General features: G+C 40.8%; 1 protein-coding gene across 2 annotated transcripts in view; it reads right to left on the bottom strand.

Annotated features, from left to right (window-relative positions):
- The window catches only part of nlgn2b (neuroligin 2b), a 30,563-nt gene extending 7,546 nt beyond the window's left edge, over nt 1-23,017 (bottom strand). The window contains exons 1-3 of one of the 2 annotated variants that reach the window (XM_070916688.1): nt 22,501-23,017; nt 15,290-15,343; nt 10,360-10,509 (exon numbers count right to left, since the gene is read on the bottom strand). In XM_070916688.1, coding sequence (XP_070772789.1) covers nt 10,360-10,509; nt 15,290-15,343; nt 22,501-23,017 — 721 coding nt within the window. The remainder of the gene's footprint in view (nt 1-10,359; nt 10,510-15,289; nt 15,344-22,500) is intronic. The other variant, XM_070916689.1, reaches the window with a different exon arrangement.
- Nucleotides 23,018-23,742: the final 725 nt, after the last annotated feature.

Below are 23,742 nucleotides of genomic sequence, written 5' to 3'. Positions count from 1 at the left end.
ATGTCACCTGAATGGTGAATAATAAATGTTTAAAGGACAGTCAGCATGCTCTGAAGTGCTGATGATAATGTAAGTGATGGTGATGATGGTAACAGCAGTGATGATGATGGCGGTGATGATAACCTGCCAAATTGACCTCTCTCCAACAATCACATCTCACTCTTCACTGTACTTACACTACAGTTAACAACACTTTAAGCCCAGAGTGTTTTTGGTGGGTTCACCTGCCGTAATTATGATTCACGTTGCAGAGTGTCGTCCAGATTCTCTGCTGAATATATTCAACATCATTATGATTTTTTCTTCAATGTGGTTATTTGCCGTGGTACACGTTTGGACAACGTTGATAAAAACCAGCCAACAAGAATGATTGTTTGAATGATAGATTCACCCCTGGTTAACAGTTTCAGGTGAGTACGTTCTGTGAAACACTTTAGCCAGTAATCATTTCTCACATTTAATGAACGAGAATATCACATGCAAAACATATTAAGGATAAAAAGACACTCATCGGCTGCCAAAAATAACTGTCCAGAAATAGAAGAAAACGATGACAACTGCAAGTAACATTATTGCTTCAAGGTGTTGGTGCCTTTATATGGATGTCTACCTACAGATGAAAACACCCCAAACTAAATGTTTTAAGGTTGGTCCACATGTGCAGTGACCTGGATGTTGTACTTACAAAGCAAAAACATAGAGATGCTGAGGGCAGCCAAGTTTGCTTATATTCTTTTACATGAACTAAATCATCTTTTTTATCTTGAGAGAACAAATGAATGCTTTGGTAAGTCTGATAGTTGCACAATAGGCAACCACAAACAGTGACCCAGTCTTGTGAAAACAATAATCTTTCTTCTTACCTAATGATAATGAGATAACTATCATGAGAAACCACTGCTTGATTAAATTGTGATCTAGAGATAATAGGATTAAGAAATTTATAAAGGAACCACAGCTGCTCTCAGCTTCCATAGTGCAGCGTTTAGTGTTGGGTGGATTATTAAAAACATAGAAATCTTACTAATCAATCAGTTACTTCAAATCACATCAATGTTGTAGCAGAAATATTACCTTGAAAGGGTTACTCCCAGTAATGAAGATACAGTTTGCATGTTGCTGTGTAATTGTATTATCCTTAGATCATCCCAGCAATTGGCTGGCTCTTGGCCAGATGTGACTCTGACCTGGTAACGTATCAGCGCTGACCTGTGCCGCTTATCAAAACCATGGGCATGTGGAAGTGTCTGCGCCGTGACTGCCCAGTCGAGTGCCGAGCTGCCTGCCACAGTTGCCTGGCAACTGTCCAGAGCTTCAGGCAAAATGATATGGACAGACACTCACAAAAGCACTTGCATACACACATTCAAGCACCTTCATGTTCAAGTACACAAACAGCTGCATGCATGCGCACAAAAACAAAGTCAGCGCAGACACGCAGTTGAGCGTATGAACTAGCATGCTAGCTTGAGCTAGCGCCTCCTGTCGCTCTCTTTGCAAGGGCAACATGAAGAGAGGAAATCTTCCACCACTGAAGATAAGTCAAACAAGTTCCCTCCTCTCTTCTCTTTCTCTTTCACTAAGTTTTCTTTCTGATCCCCCCCCCCCCCCCCCCCCCCCCATCTGCTGAGTTGGGCTTCCTACTGACTTTAGCGCTGAGAGCAGCAGTTTATGAGGCTGAACTCATGCATATTCAACACTTGCTTTAGGTAACGGCCAAGGAACTGTGAGGAGAGTCATCAACCTCTAAGTAAAGACACGGGCTGAAGACAGTGAAATGAATGGATGAAAGAAAACAGAGGAGCAGTGGGCAACTGAAGGAGGGAAATTTAAAACAGAAATATTTACAGTATATTGTATCATGCAGAGAGTCAAGAACATCTGATAATAACTGCTGCATATATCTTCCCTATCATGGTTACAAATAAACAAGTGTATTTTATGAAAGCATAATGAACACTACCACTGAATGCAAAAAGTGGTAGGAGCACTTAGTGTTTCTCTAATGTAAACTAATGAGACGAGTCATGGTAAAAGCCATTATCTCTTATTGATACTGTATTGCATCTGCAACAGGAAGATGTATTAGTATAGAGAAACAGACATGAATTAGAAGGGTTTTTTTTACATTTTGAGACAAAAGAGGTGCATTATACAACATCAAGAGGATGTTTTCAATGTATTTACAGTAGTGTACTATATTAGCCAACTTCTTTCAGTGCATCCTCTGTTGTCGACCATCCCTGTAAAAGCCTGCAGCATTCACAAATTCACAGTCCGGAACTGAAGTGCGGTCAGTCATCTGACTGTCTGACTACTGAGACAAGAACATGCATCTGCAGAGTAATTTTTAGGACTGAACAGAATGACTGCAGTGGGTCACTGAACATATTTCTGTGAATAGAGAAGAAAGAACAAAAGGAGAGGGAGGGGATGGAGGGATGGGGGGAGTCGGAGAGGAGAGAGGGATAAAAAAAAAAGAAAAAATCCAGAGACATAAAACAGGTATTAAACTGAATATTGCCCAAAGCTCAGATCCTAAATGACAGAGAGGTGAAAGGAATATACTGAAGGACATATTATATAATTTCACTGTGATGTCATGGTAGATGATGAGAGATGTCAAAAATCAGAGGGAAGATATTGCCTTTTTATACAGACAGAAAAGGTGATTGAAGAGAGGAAACAAGGCAATGCTTCTGTATCTACGAGTCACTAAATTAATCAAGCAAAAGTAGAGACACTATTACAAAAAAGGGGGAAAAAACCCCTCAGCAGATGGTGAATGTCTCCTGCACACTGAAGACTAAAGAATCTGTTTTGATGATTAGAATAAAGTGGATTTGATCATTCAGTATTGTGCAGCAACCTTGGGGATTATCTGCTGTGCATGAATGTAACCGTGGATGAATATGACCTTTCTCTGTGCTGTATGCAGTATGTACTGATAAATTAAAATCGAATGAATGAAAAACAATAATAATTATAATAAAAAAGATTTTTAAAAGTGTTTCTGTCAATAAAAGCACCGTCTCTGATGTATGAGTTAGTAAACCCTGTAATGGGAATTGGCGCAAAATGTGCAGCGCAATGTCACATTCTCACAAGAGTCTGCGTCTTTGTGAACAAGCATGTAGTCTAAATTAAAAATGATTGTGTGATTTTTAATGATATTGATGAACATTTCTCTGTTTAGCTTGAGAGTGAAAGTCTAAAGCATTGCTAGCACCCCCGAGAGGCTGTTTTTGTCATTTCTTTTCCTCAATATAAAAGTGTTGTATGATAAATTCCAGTCTTTGATTCAAAGGTCTGCTGCTGTACTTCACCTCTTGCACATTCTTGTTAGATTATCACAATTTTTACACAAATCTGTTAAGTCTCCTTGTTGAGACTGAGGCAGGTCTGTTTCAATTATGTATCACTCTGTATGTCAAGTATACCCAGAAATGAAATTACTGCGCAATTGGGCTTCCTCCTGCTGAACTAATGTCATTTCAGAACACTGCCCATAGGCTTCCAGTGTCATTGTATTTATTACCTTACTTATCTCACTCAATTTTTACTCTCAAAGGTCCATTCAAATGGCACCAAGCTGTGCAATAAAACCAGGCTGTCATGTGAATTTGAAAAGCAATGCTTCAAACGTCACACTGACACAAAGACGTTTTAAAACTCTTCAAAGAAAGTTCTATTTCAGAGACAACTGATCACTGATCATAATCACAGTCAGTGAGAATTAAATGAATTAAAAACCCTTAAAACAGTGCCTTGTTTGCAGACAGACGTTTAATCAGAAAGCTAATGATACAGACATAACGCTGATTTAATGAATGATTTATCCTCATATTTGCTGTGGCATGTATGCTTTAAACTCTTCATGTGATACTTAATGTGCCATAGGGCTAAGCAAAGCATTATGTAATTGTACATTTATTACAGTAGATTAATAGTACATCTATTTTAATGTGGATATTATACCAGAAATTATTGGTGAGTCATATTAAGGACTTTCCAGTGTGTGGCTTGGATGAATGGTGGCATAGATTATCTGGTGACAGTTATCCTCCTTCTGAAATATTTTAGTCAACTAGGCTTGTTATATAGAGATGGAAAGATCACTGTCAACAGTAAAGGATACCAAATAATGCTTTGAAAATCAAAGTCACCAACCAAAAAATAATCTAAATCTAAGTGTTTTCAAAGTCTGACACTCAAGATTTAGACAAAATCTAGATAAATGCCCCCCACCTGTAATTGTGGGTTGTTACTCGAACCCCATTTCGTAGCCTACATTGCTTTGCATTTTGGCAAATTGGCACCATTAAAAGTATGCAGAATTAGCCAATGGTAGTTCCTTTTTGCAGTCTCCACATGGATGTGCAGACAACTATCACTGGATTACCCTCCGCTGAAGGAAACTTAAAAACGTGATGATTTCAGGCAAGTTTTGGAGTTATAAGGAGCATCTTTATTCTGAGTGGATTTATCGACGTTTATTTGCGATGGACATCTGATAATGATATCCTCTGAAAATGTAATTCACTTCATACACAATAAGTGTAACATGTGTGTTAAGATTTGAGTTATGACTCCCTGAAGGAGAATGATTTTAGACTCAAATTGAACACTTCACCTCAGAGAGTATCTTTGCCCTCCACTCCTCCTCCTCAAAATCTACAGAAGTCGTAAGCATGAACTATTTCTCTAACGTTGTATACGTCTTGTAGGATACAAATGCACCTGTAAACAGATAGGCAGGCAAGGAATTTGGTTTGAACTTAGAAAAGTAGGCGTGTCAAAACCAATGTACCATGCTAGCTAGCTAACTAATGAATGCTAACTCTGTGACTGATGGGTGGATGTCATGATATTATTACATAGGCTTATGTAAACACACCATATATTTTGTATATGTTTTTTATTCATATATAAAATATGATTGGATTTTGATATCAGAATACAATATATAGGTGCACAATATGAGCAGGGATGTGATCTAAAAGGGTTAAAAGGGCATTTTTCATTTAATCTCGACTTTAAGTAAGCTTAGGGACTTTTGCAGTGGTGTGGAAAGTACCGCTGATATTTTAGGTACTCTTGATACCTTGACAATTTTAATTTGATTTTGACACTTTATGTGGTGTGTAAAATGTCGAGCATCAAGTATGACTAGCTGCACTAATTATCTTCCTTGTATTTGATTGGTCCAGCTGTGCAGCTGGCTGCCAGCCTGGAAGGCAGATTGGTGTCAGTTTCGGTCAATATACCTATAAGTCATTACTGTTCAATGTGAACTTTGCCTATATGATGGAAGCAACTGTTCTTTTCTTTTTATTTTTAGGACCTGAAGCCTCCAACACACAATTTTACCCTCGCATTCATCACACTCCCTCATCACATGCTGCGCGATCACACGTGCAATATGGCCCAGATAGCAGATGAAGAATTAAGGATATTATAGCCATTATTGCAAAGGGAATAAATTAGTTCTTATGTTTACATTTAATTTGTGGATCTAAAATCTTGGTTTGCACGTGAACCTACTCACAATGAGAATGAAACCCAAGCAAAATGATTATGTTTTTCTGTGCAGTCATCACAGTCCGTGCACTGTAGGCAAAATATGGGGAAAGAAGTGTTAACGAGTGGGAGGATTGTGGCTCTGTGCAGGGAGTGGGAGGTGTGTTTCATTTGTATTTAGGGACAGCTGAGTTGTGAGAAGGCAGCAGGCTGAAATTAATTGACAGCAAAGTCTGTGCTGGCTAAAAATACTGTTTATGTCATATTTAAAGGGATGTTTCTGAGAACAACGGGCAACACAATTTGAACTGATTCCCAAGGCTCACTGAGCTAAGTAGTATTTGTGGATGCACTGATGCTGTTTGACTTGATTTATGCTACAAAGGTGCATGTGCATGGACTTGTAAAATTATATTTATTAAGTAATATATAAAATGGTGTTTACTAGTGTGTCACAAACAGGGTACATGAGCACATTAGTTTTGGATACATCATTTTGAGCTGTACTGGACGACAGAGTACAGCAAGCTAGTGTTCATGTCACCAGGCTTTGCCAACAACTCAACTTTTCTGGTGAAAAAACAACATAGATAGACTAATAAACAAGGTTTCAACCTTAAAGCTGCTCTAATCAATATTTTTATATATACAATGGATGAAATGACCATGTGTAATGTGAAAGAGGTCGCTTATCACCTGCAGTTTCCGTCAGCTCTACTGAGCCATTTAGCATCATTCAGCTCATTGTTTGGGTTTTACATCCTGCAACTTTAATGTTTTGGTTCAGTCTTACTGCTGTCATCAACCTTGTTTCCTGATAAATTCCCGGTACCCTTTCTGACGAATACCAAATGGCAGACAGCCAAAGTTAGCCACTAGCTGATGAACATAGTGGAGCATTTAGCAGCTAAAGAACCGGACATTGTGGCCGGAGTTGGTGGAGACAAAAACAGAGCTAAGAAGAAAGACTCGGACTGATATCAGACTTAAATTTGTCAGATGGCCATAAACTCTGAATAAATGTTATTGTTGCTCTGTGTCTGAATGCTGGTTAGCCATAATAATTTTAAAATCAGTGTTGTGTTTACAACTTGTTGCACTTCAGTGGTCAAAACATCTAATCAAAACACATCCAGTACTGATCTATTTGGGCGTTAGCATGTACAAAACATGACTCATTTTCAGAACAGTTTGTTTTGAACTCATCCAAAACCTGTTTTTATCTCTCTGAGACAAAGGTCATGAGTAACCGGGTTATGTTAAGTCACAAAGTATCACCCAGCACAACTGTTAATCTGAAAAGCACATTTTGGCAGCATGATGACCAAACAAATGTTAAATTCATAACTCCTTTTATTCAGCGTGAAAGTTGCGGTTGTTAAAGCTGAAATTGGGTAGAAAGTGCAGAGAAACGTTTCCAGAAGAAGCGTTTCATCTCTCTTCCTGAGGTGAAAAATGTTCTCACTCTCCGAGCCCACGATGGTGGGCCTTTCCCCAGAGTTCATTAATTAGTTAATTAGTTAATTAGTCTGAACAGATGGCTATGCAACACAAATCAGAAGGCTCTCTGGGCCGGGAGCAGGGGGAAGGTAGGAGAAGGTGAGCCGAGGAGCAATCAGGAATCTCAACTGTCGCCAAACCTCTGAACCAGGATGTGTGCAGCAGACATTTTCTTCCCATTCACCCATTTTACTCCACAACGACAGGACGTATTATATATTAATAAGAAGATTCAAGTAAGTATATCATTTGCTGGAAAATGACATGTGTATGTGGCGTACTGGAGTGAAAGCATAAGGCCTTAAACCATGTGCAAGGGTGCTGTGGTCACACTGCAGGAGCATTTATTTGAATGAATACTTTGCATCACTGCAGATTTAAAAAAGCATTTCTGACGGTTTATTTTTAGACTGTTCCCATCTCCCCCCTTCTGTTTCCTTTTCCCTCACTGTCTCTCTATGATTCTCCCTCGCTCATCTGTCTCTATTCCCTGCTCTCTTCTTCCCTTATTCCTGACTCCCTATCACTCTCTTAAAGGCGCAGGCATTGTATGAAATGAGGTTGGCATGTGTAAGCTCCTGTGTGTGTAAGTACAGGATAACACTAAAGATTAGAACGTAAAAAACTATTAAAATACAGTATGCTTGTGTTTCTCACTTTGACTCAAGTTCAGTGTCAGAGAGGAGTGCCATTAAAAATTCAGATGGACGGTGCATTATTCATATATATATTTTACGCATGGCACTCAACCGAGTAGCGCACACACACACACACGCTTACACACTGTCACATGCGCACGGGCAAACATGCATGCTTATGCTACACAAACATACAAACACAAACTCACACAAGGATAATCGCCTTAGTACAGTAACCCATTTAAAGCATATCTGAGAGAGAGAGAGAGAGAGAGGGAGAGAGAGAGAGAGAGAGAGAGAGAGAGAGAGAGAGAGAGAGAGAGAGAGAGAGAGCACATTCGCCCACATACCAAAATTTTCAACAATGTTCAAGGAATCGAGGACACTGCGTCATCCCTCATAATCACTCAGCAGGATCGCTCTCCACCTCTATGTGCGTGTACTTTGGATGTATTCTAATGATTGCGTGTGCAAGTTCAGTGCAATAAACATACTGTGCAATGCATGAGTGCACTTCAAAAACATCTCCGACACCACTAACAGCAACAACGTCAATATAAATCGGCCAGGTCACGGCTTGGAAACAAGGTCGAGGTGTCTGTAAAGGAAAGCAAACAAAGATACCGCTGAGGAGCGTTTGGATCAGCATGTAATTTAATACTGCATTCAACAATACCTGACTTGAAATTGTGAACTAAATCTCACGCTCACTGTCTTAACGGTCACGATTTCAGCAGTGAAAAAAAAAACACATAACAAGCTGAAATCGAGCAGGATAAAGCTGCAGGTCCTCTCAGTTTGTCCTTGTCCCCGTGCCTCTCCATTGGCACTGTCAATAACGGTCTGGATCATGTTACCCTCTGTTAATACTCGATGCAGCTCTTGGATGGCATCCTAAACTACTCCCATTTCTCTGTTTATCATTATTCTGATATGTTGAAACAGGCGTGATGCAATAAACAAGATCTGATTACCCAACCTGGCAACCGCAATGGCAGTCACAGATAGTCCGTGTGCAAACACCTCCAAAAGATGACGGCAAATGTAAATACTTGACTCCACTGATATCCAGCAGCGCAAGGGCTCGGCACACACACACACACACACACACACACACACACACACACACACACACACACACACACACACACACACACACACACACACACACACACACACACAGCTCAGCCCACACTCGCAGGCCATGCAAGCACTGCAAAGCTCCAACAGAATGGTCAAATAGAATACCCCTTAATCCAAAAATACACTGAAAGCAACAGACACACATTTCAGTTCTGTTTTCAATGGCTGAATGTTCACTAAAGGCACTAAGTGGTCTGTGGTGTCTCTGAAGTATAGTGAGTCAGATCCTTTTTTTCTGCAGAAGTGCACATTAATACAACTATTAATTCATCTGAAAAATGGAAGTGACTACAGTAAATACACCTGTTAGTGCTTTACTCTGAACAGAAATAAGACTCGAAAGAAGGAATAACTGGTCAGGTCTGAGCAACTTTGGTAGCAGAAATGATAACTAACACTGAAAACAAAGGCTACACAAAGGCTGTTATTGTACATACACGTTTGTACATGTTTCCAAGGCCCGACTAGTGTAATGTAGTATTAGAAGTAGTGGTAGTCTGTATTATCAGGTGTGTCACCTGACCCTGATACTTTGTGGGGACATGTTCCGGTTGGGTTTTGTTGCATAAAGCTTCAGTACTTTGGCGGGTCAGTGGTCATGGGGTCTGGGATTATGGAATTTGTGAAAGGGGCGTGCTCATGCCAGTTTCTTTTTAAGGCTAAGATCATTGTAAAATCAAACCGTATCAAAAAGTTACTGCTCACTAAAGCATCGTAACCTAAGTTAGAAATGATCGTAGACTAACGAGTATCTCCTGCCCTCTCAAAGGAGGCTAAAAGTGTCTTAAGAAAACAACATGTTCTTGTAAAGTCTATGATTTTCATCATGACTACTGATGCTCTTTGTTAAGTGACGTTTTATGTAAAATGACTGATGATGTTTTCACGAGAAACAAAGAAAAATGACATACACATTCTGGAACATTTGATTTGCGCAATTGATCGCCATCGTCCTCCTCTACATACTACATAAATCTCTTCTGGCTGATATGCAACTTTCCTGTTTTTAGTTTCCATAACTTCTCTTTTCCTTTTATTTATGATGGATTCTTTTTGCCACATGCTTACACACAGCAGCTCTACTAATACAGAAACGATGACAGAATAACATTCACAATAGATGACGTGATTTTCATAATTTGAGATGAGTGGCTGCTTTACATCAATAACTCAAATAGCATCTTTACAGTAAATGCCATTACTGACAATCATGTGCCTGGTGTTAGCTTGGAGTAAGACAATAGAACACCTATTACGACTACAGGAGCCTGCAGTGGAAGGGGTTTTATAACTTTCATTCTTGGGCATTCTGTGTTGAACAGTGATTTATGATTTGAAGGGGACATAAATCATAATGCCTTTCAAATGGGTGTTTTTCATAGAGGGCTATTTTTCATACAGCAAGCTTTATATGTGAAATGTACCACCATTTCTAAAGCACACACATCACCTCTCTAACACACCAGGGGCTGGTCAAGGTCAAGGTGAGATGACAGACGTCGAACAAAGCCTGTCAACATTTACATCAGCCGACAGGATGTGTCCCACCAAAACTTACCGAGCACACCGAGCCGATAGTTCATGGTGACCACAATGACATTTCCATAGGCAGCAAGGACGCTGCCATCAAACATGTTCCCTGAGCCCTCCATGTAGGAGCCTCCGTGGATGAACAGCATCACTGGCTTCTTGCGACGATCCCGAATATCTGCACAACACAGACAAACAACGGTGTGCATTATTTTCATGTTCATTCATTCTTTGGTAAAAAATTATTTACCACACTTTTTAAGAGCTCCCATCCCAGATCAAGTGTCCACGGGCAACAGGTCGTCCACTCAGTTTAAACTGACAGCTCTAGATGCAGCAGTCTTCTAAGTAAAAAGATCCATGCAGCTTTTTCTAACCTCCTACAGCCAGTGATTCACCAGAAAAAAAGAAGATGAAGATACTAAGTATGAAACATTTTCAATAGATTGCCTTTAAGTTGGCAGCAAGTATTTCATGTCTGCCCCGCTGGGCTTATCCTCTATATTTTATTCTGTGATGTCTGTTTCCCCTGTGCAGTGATGGTTTCTTCCCAAACTCCTAGTCTCCTCCATGTGTGGAGCAAATGGTGCAGCCATTTCTGATGCCCTCTCTGTTATTGGTGTCTTTGTGCCCATCAGTGTGTTGCTATGGTTCACTCTGTTGCCCCCCCCCCCCCCCACAATGAAACCCCCCCCTCTTGTAGCGTCTGTGGTATGGTCCGAGAGTCTGCGCGTGGATAAGGCTGAGAGAGCTGCCAGTGCAGCCCAGTTAGGCTGAGCGTCTGCACTGTGCAGGGCCTGTGGATAATTTGTATGAAAGCCAGACCAAGTGGAAACATAAATAACAGCCACAGCATCTGTTTACCCTGATGAGCTTCAGCACTCAGAGATGGGGGGGCGGGGGGCGGGGGGATAGGAGGAGAGAAAGAGATAAAGGGGGGTAAGACAGAGAGAGGAAGGAGATGAAAATAGGGCAGTGTGAGAGGACTGACGTGGGTAGAGACATGGATGGGAGGTTCAAACAAAAAAAAACATGATAGCAAGGATGAAAAAAATATGAAATGTTACAAAGCAAGTCATACATAGCGAGGTACGCTAATGAACACTCAAATTCACACAGGATTCACACCGTATTCATGCAGGCACACACACACACACACACACACACACACACACACACACACACACACAACCTCTTGCATAGGCAGCTGCGATGTTGAGTCGCTATGGAAACTGCTTCTCGCTAATAGAACTGCACCAGCCATTCCATTGCACCGACTCACTGAATGCCTGTTGCCGTGGTAACAAATTCTACTCACGTATTTGCACACCCGCCTGCATCACCACCTGAATCTCAGGTTACACATGCACTTGGGTGCGTCACTCACAGTCACACACACACACACACACACACACACACACACACACACACACATACAAACAAGTGAACACGAAAAAATGACACATACGGCTTCACACATGCAGACATCTTTTATGGATCATACATATGACACAAGTAGACTGGCTTAAAATAAAATTTTTCGGTCGTACACTCCGCCGCGCTGCTCTTTTTCTTCTCTTCTCTGGTGTATTCTGAACCTCGGCTGATTTCCCAGAGGATATGTAAACAAGTGCAATTATCCCGGCATTACCAGGACAGTATAGAGGAGTGACATAACAGCAGGCCGTCGTCAGCCCTCACTCTGCACTCACAGTAACACTCACACCATAAATTAAATCCTGAGAGAAAAGGAACTTAGGCAATGACACGTAGCTGCCATTTTAAAGGCCCAATCAGTATTTTTTGTATACTTTTAAATGACAAAGCTGCCGACAAATGCTGTGTTTGTAAAGGTTACTCATGTAAACATTTTTAATGCAAACGTACCTGTAAACAACAAAACTACTTAAAAAGTACTCCACCGATTTAACATTGCATTTCTATAACATTGTTGGACTAACGATGGTCAGTTTAAAAAAAAAAAAAAAAGGATACAAATCGATGCAGCAGAACCAGATTCCCCACATTCTTCCTCCATGTCAAAACACGGCGCCTACATTACCCACAATGCAACTTGACTGCTGATAACTGGGTTGGAGATTCAGTGTAAACATGTAAACTGACTTCGATGTGTAAAATCGGTGGAATTCCTCTTTAAATTTAGTAATTTAGTGTTTAGTTATCAATAAGTTTGAGATGAGCTTTGTAGTGGCAGGAGAGTTTCTAAGAGGTGGTGGGGCGACTCTTTTGTTTACATTTGGATCACAGATTGTGCCTTTAATAGGGAGCCCCCTTTTTCAAGCCAGTCTCTGCTCCACTAGCCGTCACCAGGAGATGTATTTTTCCATTGAGGCTTTCATTCACTGGTTGTTCTAAAAGGCTGAAACATGACAGTGTTTTGTTTTTGTCCCAGTGAAATGGGTATCTGTTGCTGTACTTGACAGTAAAATTCAAGCAGCTTCCAATTCAAACTATGATAGATCTGCCAGTTATGTTAGCATTTAACAACTACAGCTCTGATGAGGTTTTTATAATGCCCCAATGCACTTAAGTTGTTTTACCTCTGAAAATACACAACTTCACAAAGTAATCATATAGTGTTACAGGACATCAAGGTCATTACTGTATGAAGTGCATAGCTATGAAATTCAACTCCAACTGTGATCTTTGACTCAAAACCGACTTAAATGTTTGTTTCACTTTCAGCTTTTGTAAATTGTCATACTGTGAATACAAGAAGGGGTGAAAAGATGTTTTTCCTAATAATACAGAACCACCAAAACCTTGGAAAATTAAAGGTTATAACTGAAATATTTGCTAAGCCCAATAAAGGCTAGGAGTAAGCCAAAAAAGAAAAACCTAAATGGAAATAAAAATCCATTCATTTTGGAATAAAAGATAAAAAGCTCATGCATACCTACAAAGCCTTAATGAAAGGTGGACAGGAAAAGGTCCAAGTGGTGTAAAAGAAGAAAACTTCTTGCAGTCTATCTCATCACTCGCACACACTTTATTCTGACAACATTTTTGGGGGCTTTAGACTTTCATCAGGTAATTTTAAAAAGAACATTTGTCTAGTTTATATTAATAAAAGAAAACTGGACACATGGTATAGCTATTTTGGGGAGAATACAGAGATTTGTCTGTCTCTAGGCGATCAGATAATTTTTGTGCAACAAAGTAGAACATGAATAAAAGAAAAGATGGACACGGAGTTGGATGTGTGTTGAAGTGAGGGAAATGGCGCTATGATTGGAAGGGGCTCAGCACAAACAGAGAGGTGATTAGGGGTGCAGGGTCGCAGGGTGAAAGTGTTTCACTCAGCCCAAATCCAAGGCCTATATGGCCAACAAGGAGCTCACTGTCTCTCCTGCCTGCCTCCAAAACACTGGCACATTATTCACTCCTCTCTTTTCTACCTAACCTGATACTACCCCCCCCCCCCCCTTCCCTTACATCTATTCTCGATGTAATATCTTACCTCCCAACAGAAACTGCCTACTTTCTACTTTTCCATGATTCTGGTCCTCTCTCAGTCATTCTCTTATGGAAATCTCAATTGATTTGGGCGTAAAAGTTTTAGCCTGACTCAGCACTTGGATATTTTTTGCACCCAAACCCCACACCCAAGCAAATGCAGTTTCTTGCAAACAACAAAAACAAAAACAAGATGCTAATAATAGTATTTTCCAACAATGTTTGGGAACCTGTGTCCAATCCATACCTGAGCAATTAAGTGAGGAATTCAGGCCTACCCGAGCCCTCCTGATCCTGTCAAGATCCATCAGATGTCGGCATAAATGTCAAGCTCTACCAGTCTCCTACTCATCCACCCTCTCAATCTCTCTTTCTCCACATCTCTCTCACTTTCAAAGCTCTATAAATGTCATTTCATCATGCACTTGTCTTCATTATGACTATTTTTTCCCTTCTCTCCCCCTCATTGCCCTCCCCTGTGCTCTCGCAGTGCTCAGCTTTTCCTTTTCTTTCATCTCTATTCTATCATTCTGCTCCTCTCCTAGGCAATCCTGCATGAATCCTTCCTTCTGTTTTCACCGTTAAGAAACCACACAATTGGATTAGCTACATCTGTCTCTTTTTAAACCATAGCAATTAGAGATGCAAGGGAGAGAGAATTCAATACCCAAATAGCACAGAGCCCAAAATACAAAAAAGAAAAACAACCACACACATTGGCACAAATTAGAGCACATGAACTCAGGCATAGATTTGCACGTGCTCTGTGCTCGAGTAGACACACATGCACAAATGGAAATGTAATGCACTCTGTGTGCATAATGCTATGTAATATACAGTATGTCTGGGCACGTGTACAAGAACAGATGCACGCACTGTCTGCATAGATTTTGGCTGCATCAGTAAAGAGTAATGAGAGCATCTCCATTTGACTTCAGTGAACTTGAAAATGTACAGCAATAGCAGAAATATGCAGAGATCCTCCGGTTTTTCCTGCTTTAGAAATGAAGAATTGGAGAAAGCCCAATAAAATTACGAAGGACAATAATGTAGCAGAGCATTTCATAAGGACTTTAGTACAAGAATAAAAGCGCAGGTGAAAAAGGACTGAATATTGATTTTCAGTGATGCATCACACAGGATAGTCAGAACATCGGCGTGTGCTTGATCAACCACATAGCAACCGAGAGAGGAAAGTAAATTAGCTCCCCGTGCAAGTACCCAAAGAGCAGCATTTGTGGCAGGGGGGGAATGAAGAACAACTATTTTGTATGGAACTCTTCATGCATTTTAGCTAAAAGCGTGCCAGTGAGAAGGAATGACAGATTTGTGCGCTAATAAAAGCAGTTAACGGCGTAAAATGTAATGTGCACATAGAGTGATGAGTCTAAGATGATTATTAATACAGATACAAACACAACATTCCCCACAGAGTTTGAAAATTGGAGCACGAGGAGAAAAAAAACATGCAATTAAAATACCTTCATCCCTTGGTCTGTTCATTGTAGACTCATCATGTTTTTTTGTGAGCGGACCTAAGGTTCAGAAAAAGAGGGGGGGGGGGACAAAAGACATAAATTCAAAACAATTGCATTTTCAGAAAAAACTAAACAGAAAAGCAAGAGGAGATTAAAAGAGGAAAATAGCAGAGATGAGACGTTATGCTCTGTTATGTTTCAGTGACTGCTGGAGACAAAATGTTTGCGAGGATTACACACTCTTTCCTGAAAAGATCACCCCAAACTCATCTGTTTTAACTGCTTAGGATCTAGTCACGGACTGCCTCGTAAATGACCCCAGAGGCCACTTCTCCTCAACCCTTCTCCCAATCAGTCCTGACACACTGCTGCTTTGTAAAGAAAAATCAATGAGCAGAATCAAGCCATCACTCTTTTCGATCAGAAAAAGCACAGGAATGCCAAGATACTCTGTATCCTGGCCCAGCTCAGGACAGTGTTGCAGTCCTAGGGCAAACATCCCTGCACAATCCAGAGAGACTAGACTGTCAAAACATACCACTGAACACACACACACACACACACACAGGGGCAGGCACAGATACTCAGATACATGTGACCAGGTACGCACATTGTGCACAGAGAAATGCCGGCACAGAGCCTGAAATGTGAGTCTTTCCTACCAAATTAGCAAAGAGGGAGCTGTGTTTGATATTTACACCGCCTGCAAAGGCTTGTGACAGGATTCCCTTCACCAAGGTCAAAGAGGAGCCCCACATTAAGCTTTAATGGTAACGTCAGTTAAATGCCCCATAGGGCATAGCCAATAACAAGCATTTATCACAGTGACCAACCAATGCCCTGACGCGTCAACCTCTGTAAGTCTTAACTGATAAGGATCCCATTAATTTGTTTTTTCTTGGTTTCTGTCAGTGGAGCTTTCCATCAGCCCACAATTACCGCTGTGTTTTGTGTCGTTCTCAGTCACTGTCTACATGCGCAGTACTTCGAGAAAGCCATTAAAAAACACTCACGTTCACACACACGAACGCAGCCCCACACACATTGAACATCCACGCGCTCCATAAAGCATGCTAACAGTGTCCTTATCATCTGTTGCTGTGCTCCTCATACCCACCCAGCACCACGTTCCCTGCGTTGCAGTCTCTCATTTTAAAGAATATTCTACACTGGGCTGCCAAGGGGTTTATCACTCTGCCAGTGTGCTGCTGACATGTCTGTTTGAACCATTCTGCTGGAAGCCTCACAGTGAGGTGACGGCATATACCCTTTTCACAAGGCTCTGCGTCTATTGACAAAGGAGACACAGAGCATCACAGCACTCCACCATTATAATGCTGCGTTTTCACCCACCCCTCTATATGAATGTGGTTTCCTGATATAAAATGTTTATCTTCCGTCTAAATGGAAAAGGATCAATGCTGAATGGATTTGCTGCACCCTCCGAGTACCACCATGCAGGCGCCTGATCCAGAGAGCACTTCCTGCCATAGAGGGTGATGGTACAGTAGTTGGTCCTGGACTGCAGAGCAAACAGGTAGACAGACCGGTAATGGATGAAAAGGCACATTAGTCCTCCGTCTTGTCAGCACTCCCCCACTACTTAGCACCACTCTAAAACCACACCTCGCTGCTTAATGGAGACTTCTCTAATTTCATCTGTTTTCTAATGCCTAATAAAGAGCTAACCTACATGTAATGCTAAGCTATGCTCAAAGAGACAATCCCACTTTGTTGCAGACTTCACCCCAAGTCTTCATAGGCATCTAAACAGACGTTGCATCTCTTAGTCTTTACGTAAAAGAACCGGAGAAAATGACAGGACAGAGAATCAGCACTGTTATGTGTAGGATTCTTTTCGTTATCAAATAATCTGTGGATTTTGTTCAATGACTTGATTGTTTAGTCTATAAAATGTCAGAAAATAGAGCCCAGAGCCCAAGGTGAAGAGTCTACAGCCATGCTAGCGGCTCTGTGAGCCTGTACTTCGGCACAACAGTGCTTTGAGCTAAATGCTAACATCAGCATGCTAACATGCTCACAGAGACAATTCTAACATGCAGATGTTCAGTAGGTCTAACGTTTGCCATGTTTGCCATCTTAGTTAAGGGTGTTAGCATACTAGCATTAGATAATTAGTACAAAGTAGTACAAAACACAAAGTACAACTTTAGTTCTGCAGGGATTTGGTCATAAAATATTGGACAAAAAATAAAATGACCTGATGATGGAGCTAGATGAAAGGTCAGGGGATCATCAAAGTTATTACACTTTTTCCATGAGGGGAAGATGAATGTCTGTACCAAATGTCATGGAAATCCATTCAATAGTTGTTGAGTTTCACTAAAAACCAAAAATGTCAACATGTAGGTGGGAAAATTCCATCAAAATCATTAGGATTCATTCTCTGGAGACCATGAATGTTTGTACAAAATTAACTTCATGGCAATCCATCCCATGGTTATTAAATGATTTCAGTCTGGGCCAAAGTGGTGGACCGACCAACAGACAAAAGAACATAGGTATTAAATTTACAATGATATAAAACTGAGTTGTTAGTATATTATGGCTACTGTATCTTACTGCTGCCACATATGTGGTTGTTATTTGGGTGTTTGTTTAAAAAAAAAAGAAGCTATATATGAATAATAAAAAAAAGAGAGGATAAAAAAAGACTTTGAAATGAATGCTCATAGTATCTAGGTCTTGACTTCTGACAATGAACTAATGCATTAGACAAGACAAATGTAGGACGTAGCCAAAGGGAGACACACACACACACGTTTTAGAGTCAAAAACATCTTTCCCATCTGCCTCAGTAGAGAGGCCTGCCGGTAGGTTGGCTGTCACATGATGTAATGGGCCACTGGTCACTGAAATGCATTGGCCTACGCAGGAGTATTTAGCTCTAGTTTTCCCAGTACTGTTTGACCTAATGCAGCTCCATCTCTCAGTCAACAGCGTTTCTGTTCGGTTCAGTGAGCTAGTGGCCAGAGCACAAGCTGTCTCCCGTCCCTCTCCATTTCCTCAGTGCAGTAAACGGGATGAAGCTGCACTATGTCATGTCTATGGTGGCCTGTCTGCTTGACAAGGTGTCAGACACAGCTTTGGTTCAACCCCCCCTGCATCCAGGCAGCAGCTTTCTGCACATGCAGTCCTATCCTTCTGCAACTCCATCTCTTCTACTGTGCCCCCAGCCTCCAGGTCCATCCTTGCCTCCACTGTCCTGCCTCCTGAAATATGGTTTTTAATAAAGAGCACGGTAAATGGCTGCTCTAGCGGCAATAAAAATGAAGGATCTTAGGCCCTTGGCTGAGGAGTATCTTGAGGAAATAGGAATGCAGTGAGACAGTATTCTTGCCTAGAAGCCTGGCCACAGAGGAGAGTTAGCGTGGAACATTGTAGAAGGAGGTAGGGAGCGAGAGAGAGATACAGAGAGAATGTAAAACTCACTGTTTAATCAACAACACCATTTGTGTTATTTACATTATTCTAAGAAGCTATTTGAATTTCATTTGTGTTGAAGAAGTAGCAAGCTACATAGTGGCCTGGTGAGGAAGGGCATGAGGCTCATTTACATTCAGAACAGTGACCCCTTCTACCGCCATCTGCATAAAGATGGAGGAGAGAAGAGAGGAGAAGAGGCAGGGATGATTTGAGGGAGGAGAGAGCAGGAAGGGTGAACAGATGCAGAAAGAAAAGAGAGCAGCAAATTTTCTTTTGTCCAAAGAATAACGCAGAGGACATGTTCAGCGAGTGTATTTCTAGGCCTGAAACAGATATGTCAGGTAGGGTATATGACTTAAGGTAGAATGGGAAGATAATACATAATGTTGTTCTCTGGAGACTAAATGTGTCAAAATCAAGTTGTGCAGGCCAGATTTGGCACCAAAATATTTTGATCCAGGCTGCGTATGATTCTGTGCTGCCAATTCATTTTGGCCCACCTACATCTGCCATGAGTGGGAATGCAGCTGCTCGCTGCCAAACACAGCACAATACAGCACCGACATCCTCCCTTTAAACATGCTTGACCATCACCCACTGGTACCAAGTTAGCAAGCTAACCTACTGGCTAAAAAGGCTTAGTCTAGCTGAAACAGCACTAAGAGTTTACAGCCACAATAGCAGCTCTATGAGGCTGTACTTAGGCACAGTAGTGCTTTGAACTAAATGCTAACATCAGCATGCTAACAGGCTCTCACTGACAATGATAACAAGCTGATATTTAGCAGGTATAATGTTTACCATGTTCACCACCTTAGTTTAGCATTTTAGCATGCTGACAATTGCTGCTTAGCACTAACACACAGCACAGGTGATGCTGATGGGAATGTCTTTAGTTTTGCAGGGATTTGGCCATAAACCAAAATATTGGACCAGATAAAAGCACTGAATTCAAAGTCAGAAACCACTAAAGTTATTACAATTCAAGGGACATGGCTCTCTTTAGCAAATCTCATGGCGATCCATCAAATAGTTTCTGAGAAGTCTCACTCAAAACCACATGTCACCTCATTCTGGCATTAGAGGAAAAGTCAGGGGGTCATCAAAGTCAATGGGATACATCATCAGGGAACCATGAATGTCTGCACAGAATTTCATGGCAATCCATCTTACAGCGGTTGATACATTTCCAAACCAAACTTTAACTTCAGTTGTTCTTTATTAAATCATGAAAATTGAACGTTATTGCGAACTACCAAGTTTTCAGGGGTTTAAAGCTGGTACTTCTGACATAATTGGTCGGTAAAGTCTAACACCATGTAAATTATTTGCTGGATTGTGACAGCAGTTACGTGTAAAATGTAGTGTGTTTTATTTCAGGGGCACTTCACTCTCCTTCAGTCTCTATTTCTCTCTCACACAAAAGGCTAAACATATCCTTGGGGACAGCATCAGCCTTGTGTAAGCAGTGACCCCTGACAATAAGTGACAGATTCTGACAAGCAGACAGGACTACATGTAAAATCAGTCTCACTCATTTGCACACCTTCTCCGCTGGGAATAACACAGGAGATTGTACATCATCCTGTCAGCGAGTATGTGACATATGTAGTATACAGCATTCATACAGTAATCTCTCATTCTACCCATGTATGTACACTTTCATTTCATCATTTTCTTTTCAGTTTCTCATCTCCTGTGCACTGGTCTCTCTTTATACTACATTAATACTTGATATTTTCCACTAGCAATCAATCTCTTTCCATCCTTTTGTTGGGCCATGGAGCATTCATCAATAAAATAAATAATCTGCAACACTGACACAATCTAGCTTAGTGTTAAAATACAACAGACTTAATATATGAGCAGCAATGCATAAACATGTGTTTTCCTGAGTACTCTCAGGTGAGTCCATTAATCATAGATTTTTTAACATTTTATTATTAGCCTCGCTGACTATTATCAGTAGCATATGCTTTGCCTCCAAAGTTACACTTTGATCCTCTGTTCTTTTACCTGCCCATCTACTTTCTCAAACGCTCTCCACTGGATCATTGATGCAAGAAGTACGCCCAGATAGCCCATAAAGAGGTGGAGGTTTTGCCTTATAGTGATTTTTAGTTTTTGACTAATTTCACGCCAAGAGGCCTAAACAAGGTTGTCTTCAGCATTGTATTTGCTATATTTTCTCCGAATAAATAAATAAAAAGCCTCATTCCAGTCAAACCATGAAACTGGCGTGTGCATCCCAACAAAATGGTCACTGAGGTTTAAAACCACATGCTAACAATACTAAAAACATGGTTAATTACAGTACTTTGTTAATGAGTTTGATACAAACCGGCACAATGCATAAATGCAGCCTTGGTAAGATTGTCAGTAGTTAACATCCTGTCTTTGAGTCATGGTATAAGAGGTTTTATCAATTCTATTCAGCAATAATGCAATGCATGACAATGTGAATGTTAGTCCGTCAGCTAACTGAAATGATAAAAATGTTTTGCAAGCGTCCTCTAATGTTTTAACCTTCTTACAGTAGAAAGAGACAAGCTAGCAAGGCTACTACAAAACAGATGAAACACAGTTGAGAAAATATTTCGGTTTGTTCTGCTTACTCATTGACCAACTTAATCAGTCAATTCATTGATCATGAAACGCATATAAATCTATTGTAGTTATGTCAGTGTTGGTAATGCTAGCTAGTTATCATTATGTATTTTATTTGCTGTATCTTAGCTGCCACACCAACATTAGCATCCCTAGCCTAGACACAGTAGTACAACATTGTGTCCATGAAATGATCAACAAATCTGTTGACCATTATGTTAGCGTTGGTCATGCTAGCTAGATAGGGGCTTTCTAGACAAACAATTATTTTATTAAAACAGAGTAATGTGATTACACTTTGGCAAATTTTACAAACAAGAAATTGATAGAATATCAGAAACAACAGAATACGTTTTTGTAAAACTTAAGTCAATGCAAGGACTTGTGTCTGTGAATAATTTGTTGGAGAGATGTTCCTCCGCTACTTGTTGGAGTGTTAATGGTGGCAGCGAGTCACTGTTTGATTTACTCCATCAGTGGTTCATTTTGTTCAGTCACTCGAAACAAATGCGACTTACTCCGCATTTCCCACGCAAAAGGTGAATGTTAGCAAGCTAACACAGCAAGTTGTATGAAGATGTTCATGCATGGTTTAAACAAATTAGCATTCGTCAGACATTAGCTAAAATGTAGCATGTCACAATGTGGCTAATTGGTACAAAAGCAGCAAATTAGTAGAACATGTTCTGTATGAATCTTGAATATTTGATTAAATGTTAAAATTAATTAAATATAAGCCATAAAATTCAAGCTATTGCTTAACAGTAGTTAGCAGGAGTATTAGCACATGAATAATGCACATGTGACTGTGCTGCAGCACGTCTAGAAAACGATCAGACTCAATAACCAATAGTAATTGAGACTGACATTAATACAAACCCAGCAGATTATCAGAGAATATATTGTTTGGTAATCTCCTAGTTGTCTATTGGTTCACGTTAAGAACTTTTCCTCCACTTAATATAATCTGGTCTAACTAACTCTCTAGTTTGTGACACAAACTAATCTTTTCTCTCAGTTTGATGCAAAAAGGTAGACCTGGGGTTTTACACTGACCCTGGCTTTTTTTCTGACCCGTTCCAAATGTAAAGAACAGTTTAACAGACTAAGACTAAGTTCATCTCCTCCTATATCTATTATTAGAGTTTAGTCTCACTTACCATCTTCAGTAGGTACATAGATGTTGAGGTAAAGGCAGTCCTCACTCTGGTTCTGAACATAGGTCGCTGCAGCATCCAGGTTGTCTGTGAACCACACTGGTAGCATGATCTCAGGTAAAACCCCGTGCACATTCTGGGGACACACTGGCGCATACTGGGTGGCGTTGCGAATCTCTTGCCAGGAGCCTGGAGCTTCCGGAGGCTGGAAGCGGCGCTCACCGATAGGTGCGGTGGCATATGGCACACCTAAGTACTGTTCCACAGGACCCAAGATCTCATTGTTGAGCTCCTTCCTGATACCACGAATCTTTCCATAGCCTGTGGATACTATGGGGTGTTTCAGGTCAACTCGTTGACACGAGGAAAGGGTGAGGTGTAGCACTAGTCCCAAGAGCCACAGCAGACAGTGATTAGCAACCTGCTGAGAAGTATAATGACGCTTCCCACCATAGCCTTGGTGGCTGGCAGCATTGAGAGGAAAAAACAACATGTCCAAAATAAAGGCTCTTTTAGTCATATCACTAGGACTTCAGCTGGGTGCAGAGAGGGTTTACAAACTCAGTGAGTTATGGGAGATAACAAAGGCAAAAATAGGATTTGTGGACGGGGACAGTTTAACAGTTTTCCTTGGGTGACATAGTGAGGCGGAGGGACAGGTAGCATTCTCAGGTAGACTCTGTGGTCTCATCCGTCTTCCTCTTTGGAACTCCTTATGGGTCCAGAGCTGCAGTCAGGAAGCCAATTACACCTGAAAGACACAGACAGGTTGCAGGTTGGAGTCAGCGTGTGTGCATAGGTGTGCTCTTTAAGGACTGTCAGTGTGTTTAAAAAGACACAAGAGGGCAATATGGGAAAGCTGATTTTACTTAAGATGAAGTGTCTGTTAGCTCAAAAACGAAGGAATAATGACACTTGACTGCAGAGGACTCCTTTGTGGTGCATTTATATTAACCCAAGGCTAAGGTTTGCTGTTCCGTCTACCACAATAGACACCAAGAGTTATATCTGTAATGTCATGATGATGTAGTAGTGGTCTTGAAGAAATTGACTGAACCTGAAATATTGATGTCAGTGAGAATGTAACCACTTTCAATAAAGTTGTTTCACTAAAATTCTATCCCGTTGTGACACAGCATGGCTAATGTTGGAATAACCAGAACGCCAGTGATACATCTACAAAGAAGCCAACTATGCAGACTTCATGCACAGAACCAATAGTTACAATGAAGCCAAAAATGAGCA

Source organism: Enoplosus armatus, chromosome 13 (genome assembly GCF_043641665.1).
Source record: "Enoplosus armatus isolate fEnoArm2 chromosome 13, fEnoArm2.hap1, whole genome shotgun sequence".
NCBI lineage: Eukaryota > Metazoa > Chordata > Actinopteri > Centrarchiformes > Enoplosidae > Enoplosus > Enoplosus armatus.
Note: the sequence above shows the minus strand (reverse complement) of the source record. Positions and strands in the feature narration are given on the sequence as shown.